The sequence below is a fragment of the Quercus suber genome, unplaced genomic scaffold, assembly GCF_002906115.3.
Source record: "Quercus suber isolate HL8 unplaced genomic scaffold, Cork oak 2.0 scaffold_295, whole genome shotgun sequence".
Classification (NCBI taxonomy): Eukaryota; Viridiplantae; Streptophyta; class Magnoliopsida; order Fagales; family Fagaceae; genus Quercus; species Quercus suber.
In genome coordinates this window covers 858374-867430 of record NW_027069751.1, presented here as the reverse complement: position 1 = coordinate 867430, position 9057 = coordinate 858374, and the positions used below count along the sequence as shown (strand labels likewise).

Below are 9057 nucleotides of genomic sequence, written 5' to 3'. Positions count from 1 at the left end.
CGCATTTTCAGGACAATTCTCCGCAATAGTCTCCAGATGGTTAAAGCTAAAAAAAAAAATATGGCTAATATATTTATAACTAATATTATGATGGAGACAACTTTTATTTATTTTCGAATTGAATGATCATTTCTTATTTTACAAATGCATCTTACAAAATTTGCATAAGAAAATCAGCTTGGATGATCCCATGTCAAAAACGTAATCATATTTTGATCGCATGTTTGCCTTTTGCTTCCTTTCTTTTAACAACATATCTTGATATTTGCCAATGAAGTTTGTCAAGTATTACTTTTTGAAGAAAAGAATTGGTACTGTTAAATATTAGCATTGATACACCATGTTGAATATGCTAGTATGGATGCGGAAGCGAAAGCATAAAGTATAAAACACAATAACACACGAGGGTTACGTGTTCAGCTAACGGCCTACATCCACGGAGGAAACCCTAAAGGGCTACATCAATAATATATATAGTGTAGTACAAATCCTTATTTACAATGAATCATAACATGTGTATATATAGTAGACTAAACCCTAGACTAATAGACTTCTAGTACAAGTAGAAGACTTGGATTGCACACAAAGTATAATTAGGCTTGGGCCTATGCTAATGGGCTAATATATCTCTAATACCCCCTCTCAAACTCAAGATGGAAGCTTGATGAAATCTTGATATTTGATAAAGTTGAGAAGATCCCTTGAATGAAGTTTGGCTCTGTTACGGTAGTTTGAGGAAGACAATGGTCTTGCAGTGTTGATGCGACTTCTAGCGGTGGCATGACTATACCGGAGAGTTTTAACGGCAATAGTAGGAAGCCAAAGAAGATGAACGCAGCAAAGAAAACACCGAGGAAGACAAAGATTGCTCTTAAATGTACCGCAAGGACAGAAAACCATGGCCACAAGAAGGTAGCTCTAATACCATGTTAAATATTAGCATTGATACACCATGTTGAATATGCTAGTATGGATGCAAAAGCGAAAGCATAAAGTATAAAACACAATAACACACGAGGGTTACGTGGTTCAGCCTAACGGCCTACGTCCACGGAGGAAACCCTAAAGGGCTACATCAATAATATATTATAGTGTAGTACAAATCCTGTGTTACAATGAATCATAACATGTGTATATATAGTAGACTAAACCCTAGACTAATAGACTTCTAGTACAAGTAGAAGACTTGGATTGCACACAAAGTATAATTAGGCTTGGGCCTATGCTAATGGGCTAATATATCTCTAATAGGTACATCATCTAGATATCTAATTCCAAAGAGAAGTTACACGAACATTAGTCACAACTTTTTCCCTTGTAAACTAAATTACACTTGCCACCTGATTGCTAGGAAAATGCTAACGGGGGAACACCACAAGTCCACGAGGACCACAACTATGCCACAAAAAAACAGTGAAATGATTAAAATTCTTCTATAGCTCAACTTCATCTCAAAGACTACGCGTACCATGCCTATGAAGGAATAACCTTCCATGGAATTGAAATTATGCCGTTCAGCACTCGTAAAGCCGTGTTCGTTTCTGTCAGTATTACGCGGTATGACCGTGTTGTCTATGGTATTACGCGGTATGACCGTGTTGTATATGGTAGTCTGTCCACATTGAGAAAGCAACGATGCTAGTGACAGCACTAGGACAAAGTGATGTGATCAATTTTCTCAGCACTGGCAAAGTGGTGTTCCATCATCTGATTGTGATGCAAGTGCAGCTTCGTGGAAGTTAGCTACTAAAAGGAGAGAGATGCAAAGCTGGTCTCTTGTTAAAGCATCCACGGCAGCAGTGAAGCTATATTTTTAGCTATTTGACATCATAAAAAACTATTTTATCTATTTTACTTACTTATTTTACAAAACATTCCACAGCAGTAGATCTATTTTAACTTTCAACACAATAAAATAATATAAACGTCACAATAAAATAATATATCTACTACAATAAAATAATATAAACATCACAATAAAATAATATATCTACTACAATAAAATAATACATCCCACTACCAAGAAAAACACACTTCAACACCCAAAAAAAAAAAAAACACCACAAACCTATCAAAGGCACAATGCACAACCATTGCCAACCAAGAACGACCACCCAACAACAACTAGCAAGCCAAAAACAACCACCCACAACCACTGCCAAAAATCCAAATTAGTCAAAAACCACCACACAAATCAACCATCAACATAGAGACGAAGAAACCCATGAAACCTTCAGCCATGAAACCAGAGAAACCAAGCCACCATTCATCAACCATCAACAAACCCCATTCATCAACCATCAACAAAATCAAAACCCATTCATTAAAAAAAAATAGAACCCATCATCAACCATCAAGTTAGCCAAAAGCCACCACGAAACCAGAGAAACCCAGCCACCATTCATCAACTATCAACAAACCCCAATCATCAACCATCAACAAAATCAAAACCCATTCATCAAAATAAAAATAGAACTCGTCAACATAAAAACCAGTCACGGCGACAACGTCGTTTTGTCAATCACGGCAACCAAATCAAAACCCAACACCGGCAATCATGGGTCTTGGTGTTTGAGACAGAGTAGAGGAAAAATGATATAGCAGAGAGGTAGGGACGGAGAACGAAGAGATCAATCGGCGTTGTCGGCGCTGGGTAGGGGCTTGGGTCAGCGCTAGGCAAGGGCTTGGGTCAGCGGTGAGTAGAGGAATTGAAGCTTGCAACAGTAAGAAATAAAGAGTGTGAGGACCAACTGAGGGGAGAAAGGAGCAACGGGTAGAAATGGGGAAGGAGGAGAAAGAAAGAAAAATTTTAAAATATTCTAACCATCAATGTGAAACACAAAATAAAATAATATATATATATATATATATATAACCTTTGAGCTACAGTGCACAGCTAAAGATAGCTGTGCACCGTAGTTGAGAAGCCAAATTTTTTTGCTATAACTCTACTGCTACAGCTCCACTTTTGTGATTGGTGGTGCTAAAAATAGCAATATAACTATTTCGCACCACTACTATGAATACTCTTAGTGTGAGGCATAAGCATAAATAATATTTATCTTGAATTATATAAAACTGACTTGATGAAATTTTGTTATATTTGAGAAAATAACATATCATTTTTTTGGGTCCCTAGAATAAATTATTTTGAAGACATGTTTTAAGTATAAGCTATGTTTTTTTTTTTTTTTTTGAATAATATATTTATATTATTTTGTGTGTTTGAAAATTATTGATCAATATAATTTTGAAAAATTTTCTGAGTTTACCACCAAATTCAAGGCAATAATCAATAGCTTGCATCATCCTTTGCTAATAAGAAGGTTGTCTATGCCTGCATCAAGTGAGTAGTCAAGAGAATAAATCCAAATGCTCAAGTAGCCAGGGCTCTTTTGNACATGATTATTTGCTATTTATTGATAATATTAATAGTCTATTGAAAATTACTTTTAACAATACAAGGTTGGAAAATTTAATTTGATAATTAAGTTTGGAAAATAAAACCATTTTATTTAACTAATTTAAATAATATAATTTCAACTATAATTAGTTATTAATTATTAACATTGATTTTTGAATAATTAAAAAAAATTACTTGTAGTATTTATTGTGAAAATAATAAATTAATCAAATAGTTCATGAACAAACTCAAATTTGTTAGGCAAGAAAATGAAACAGGTTTTGAAAATGTAATATAGTTTGGTTATAAACTTGAGCTAGATTCATGTCCAGTAAAATTAAATGAACAATCTTAAATTGTCAATACTTTGCTAAATTTGACTCTTTACAACCCTAAATCTAATTTATAAAATAAATTTGGATATATATATATATATATATATATATCTTTTTACCTTTGAGCAATAGTGAACAGCTAAAGATAATTGTGCACCGTAACTAAGAAGCCAAATTTTTTTGCTATAACTCCACTGTTGCAACTCCACTTTTGTGATTGGTGGTCCTAAAAATAGCAATATTACTATTTAGCACCACTACTGTGAATGCTCTTAGTGTGAGACATAAGCATAAATAATATTTATCTTGAATTATATAAAACTGACTTGATGAAATTTTGTTATATTTGAGAAAATAACATATCATTTTTTTCGGTCCCTAGAATAAATTATTTTGAAGACATGTTTTAAGTATAAGCTATGTTTTTTTTTTTTTGAATGAATATATGTATATTATTTTGTGTGTTTGAAAATTATTGATCAATTTAATTTTGAAAAATTTTCTGACTTTACCACCAAATTCAAGGCAATAATCAACAACTTGCATCATCCTTTGCTAATAAGAAGGCTGTCTGTGCCTGCATCAAGTGAGTAGTTAAGAGAATAAATCCAAATGCTCAAGTAGCCAGGGCTTTTTTGTGGAATTAATCAACCTATACCATTCACTATTTTACCTAAAGTGGATTGTTCAAAGTGCTTAAAGCACTCACAGCAATGGTGCTATATTGCTATATTTTAACTCCTCAAATATCAAAATCGGGTTCTAGCAATGGAGCTAAATTTATTTATTTTTAGCTTCATTGCTACAGTGCACATCTATAGATAGATGTGCACTGTTCATGAGAGCTAAAAAAAAAAAAGTTTATTTTATTCTGCCCGGTAATTAAAATAATACCACACTCCTTTTCTTTTTCATTCTTTTGTCATTGTGCCTCTCTCTCTCTCCCTTATTCACTCTCATCTCATCTCTGAAACTCATCTCTCTCAAGCTCACTCTCTCAACTCTGGTCTCTCAAGCTCATCGTTAACGTCTCTGACTCATCGTCAACTCCAGTCTCTCAAGCTCATCTCCAACTTATCGTCAACGTCGTCGCCACCAAAGCTCAACGTCACCAACCCAACAGCCGTCCCAAGCCCCCGATCAGCCTCAGACCCACGCCACCATCTGCCTCAAACCCATGCCGCCGATCGCCTCAGACCCACGCCGCCGATCGGAGTGCTTGCTGATGGTTGTGCTTGCTTGTGGATATTGGGTACCTAACTGGGAAACCCATGGAGCTCGCCAACCCATCCCTTCTGTCAACCCTGCTCGCCGACGTTGTGCTTGTTTGTGATTGATGATTTTTTATTTTGTTTATGATTAGTGATTTTGTTTGGTCTAGGTTGAGGGAAAAGATTGGAGATTTGGGTTTCTTTTTTTTCTTTTTTTTTTCTTTTTTTCCTTCTGTGGACTGGTAGTGTTGGTGGTGGTTGTGGCTGTGGTTGTGGTTGGTGATGTGGATGTTTTTTGGATAGTAGGATATATTATTTTATTGTAATGGTTATATTATTTTATTGTGTTGAAAGTTAAAATAGATCCACTGCTGCATCATGTGTGTAAGTAAAATAGATAAAGTAACTTTTGGTGGAGCTAAATAGCTAAATTTTTAGCTCCACTACTATGGATGCTCTTACCCAGGCTCTTCCATCCGCATTCTCATCCCAAAATTCTATCCTATCTATTTTACTTTATCAAAAAGCTACTTTATCAATTATACGATATCATTTTACAATACTCCCATCGTCCCAACTTTTATTTTACAATCCTACATACTAAAATATTATAAATTATACAATAAAATAATATAAAATTATCTACCACTTATTTCTAATTTCTACCTCTCTATCATTCTGCGTGCCACACCTCCACACAACAACCACCCTTTCATCCACACCACCTCCACACACCAACCACCGTGTCCCCAAACCCACCACAATCCCAGCAAATACCAACCCGCAAACCAACCAAAAACTAGCCATAAACCCAGCCACAACCCATTAAAAAAATATCAAAAAACCCAGTCACCACCATAAAGCAACCACCATGACACCAAACCCACACCACACAGCAACCACAATGACCAAAAACCCACCAAATATCTAAGCACAAACCAATCAAAAAACACCCACAAACCCAGCTACAAACCCATAAAAAAATAATCAAACAAACCCACATTAGCCAGCACCATGCCCACATCACTCATCCCAACCACCACGGAAACCCTACACCACCATGAACAGCAAATATAGAGAAACCCACAACCAAATCCATTAGCATACCCATGCCAATCTCATCACTACAAACCACACCAAAAACCCATGTACACACTGCCGCAAACCACCATACCATGCCAATCTTGCCACAAAAAATACCCAAAAAGCAGCACCGAAAAGAGTGAAGGAGACCAAGCAATGTTCAAACTAGCCCAACGCGGCTTAATGGACCCACGACCCACGACTTCCCCAGCCTCACCCCCATGGCCATGGCATCACTGATTCATCGTGTCATCCTGGTCCAACTTCTGACCCTATCGATGGCAACAATATCAACGACGGCCAGACCTTGCAAGACCCTCTTCATCTCCTCCTACTCTTTCTCCTTCAAACCCGTTAACCAACAAAACCCTTCTTCTTCATCATCCTCGGGATTCATCACCATCTTCACCAAGATTAGCCACTTCAACCTAAAACCCCAACTGCAAGAACAAGCATTTCCCACCACCACCGAGATCTTCCTCTTCCGTGACCCGATCATCAACCTAGACCCAGAGAGAGAGAGAGAGAGAGAGAGAATCAGATGGAGTGAGAACTGAGGATGAAAAAAAAAAAAAGAGAGAGAAAGAAATAACTGTGAGAGAGAGAGAGAGAGAGAGAGAATATAATAATTATACATTACCGCTACAGTACCATTTACATATAAAATGGTACTGTAGCAGTATTGTAAAAAAGTTTACAAGTTTGAGAGACCGGATGGAGTGGGTTTTTTGTGCATTGATTGTAAAATATACTAACATATGCCATATACTAGTGAAAATGCTCTAATACATTCCATCTTTAACGCCATTTTCATCATACATGTTTCAAGATTTTTTTTTTTTTTGGGATAAAGTTTCAAGAATTAATTGATTAAAGCTACCTTGATACCGAATCACTTGAAGGATTGGTTGAAATTCGAGCAACCTGTAGCATAATAAAACCTCCTCTTGTGCCAATATATAACTTATTTTGTTATAAGAGCATCTACAGCAGCTATTGCATATGTGCTAAATGCTATAATATGACACATTTGGCATACCAAACACCAAAAACAGAGCTTTATCAGATGTGTTAAATGTGTCAAATTTTTGCAACATTGAACAGTAACCTTACAATTTTGGCACAATTCGGACACCAAATGGCATATGATTTAATATTTTTTTATTCTCTTTTCTCTCTCCTCTCTCTTCACTTTATTCATTTCTCTTCTCTCTCATTCTTCCTCAGACATCACACATCTCCATTCTTTTCTTCTTTCACTCTTTTTTCTTCTCAATCTCGTTATTTTTCTCTCTTCTTCTCAGAAATCACCCTCATTTTTTTCTTCTCACTCTTTTCTTCTTTCACTCCGATCTCTGTCGTTGTTTTTCTTTTTATTTTTGGCAGTGATTTGATACCCAGTTCGACAGTGGGTGGGTTGAGATGGTGATTGGCGGATCATTGGTGGTGGGTTGCGATGGTCAAATTCAGTGGTGGGTGGGTTAGCTAGTGATGGGCAAATCAGTGATGGTGGGTTCTGTTGTGCGAAATCGGTGGTGGGAGTACCAGCCTATGAATGGGTTCCAAAGGATGGGTTGGCGGTGGGTGGGTTGGCAACAACAATGGGTGGGTGTGTGGGATGCGGTGGGTCGGTGGGTGGCAGTAGGTGTGTTTTTTTATTTTTTTTATTTATTTATTTATAAGGTGGTGTTGGTGGATGTGAGTTTGTGTCGGTGGTGGTTGTCGGCGTTGTTGCAGTCGAGGTGGTTGTGCCATTGTTGTTGATGATGGGGAAGTTGTTTAATATATTATTTTAATGTGTTGTAAATATTATTTTAAAATATAGAATTGAATGATAAAACATCTGATAAATGGGATGTTGTAAAATGATGTGGTAAAATAATAAAGTAGGCTTTTGGTGTGGCAAAATGGCATTTTTTATGCAACATCTGCTGTGGATGCTCTAAGCAGGATTATATTCCTAGATGGCGAATAAAGTTAATGTTATGTTACTTATAGTTGGTACATAAATATTGTATGATATTATAAAACTAAAGTTAGGGGTGTTTTGTCTAATGAGCAAAACTTAAGTACAATACTTAGGTGCTATTTCTTAGGCTTTTCTCTTAAGATTCTGCCATATGGCTTTTTTCTCATTGATGGAATTGTATTTTTTAAGTTAAGTACCTACATGGCAAAATTTTAAGAGGTGAACCTACGGAACAGCACCTAAAGTACTGTAGATAAGTTTTGTCTTTGTCTAATTTAGTGACAAAATCCATCTTCTTAATTAGGAGAATCAAAGTTCAAATTCCCCTCCCTCATTATTATGATTATAATAAATAAAAATGTTTTGGGGTGTTCTTCAATTTTAAATGTTATGTATTCCTTGTAAGGACATAAGGAAAACGCTAATCACATTTGCTCTATATCTTAAAAAAACTAATCAAATTAAGGCTCATTATAGTTGTCTAGTGTTGCCAAGCCCGGACCAGATTGGTGGTCTAACCCAGTTAACTATGAACTATCCTAAAGGCCAATTTTTTGGGTTACGATTTAGACTATATGATGTTTGTTGAAATTAGTCAGCACCAAGATTTGAACCTGGTTTTTATAGGTTGACATATGCATGTCTAGCATGTCAATGATGATTAATTTGGTAAGATATAGAAAATTATTATATTTAAACACAATTTATGAATTAAATTTAATAGTAAGATATAGAAAATTATTATATATAAATACAATTTATGAATAAAATTTAATTAAAAAATAAAAGGACACATCATGGTTTGATCTTAGTTGAACTCCAATCCAACCTTAAAGAGGTTAAACCCCTCTCTTTTTTAGTTCTTTGATTGGTTCAGGTTTCTAAATCATGGTAGTTGTTAATAAAGTCCATATGAACTTAGTATGTGCTTGATGTGAGACTTAACACACAACACACAATTAGTCAATATCCAATTAAATATGAGGCATCACATTCGTAATTGTCAAAATAGCAGAAATGAAGAGTTAGTGGAGTGGCTCTATTGCTCGCTGTTTG

General features: G+C 35.8%; 1 protein-coding gene across 1 annotated transcript in view; it reads left to right on the top strand.

The window, feature by feature from the left end:
- The first annotated feature begins 1507 nt into the window (after nucleotides 1-1507).
- Nucleotides 1508-9057, top strand: part of LOC111988872 (rust resistance kinase Lr10-like) — a 9725-nt gene continuing 2175 nt past the window's right edge. The window contains exon 1 of the mRNA XM_065782265.1: nucleotides 1508-1600. Coding sequence (XP_065638337.1) covers nucleotides 1508-1600 — 93 coding nt within the window. The remainder of the gene's footprint in view (nucleotides 1601-9057) is intronic.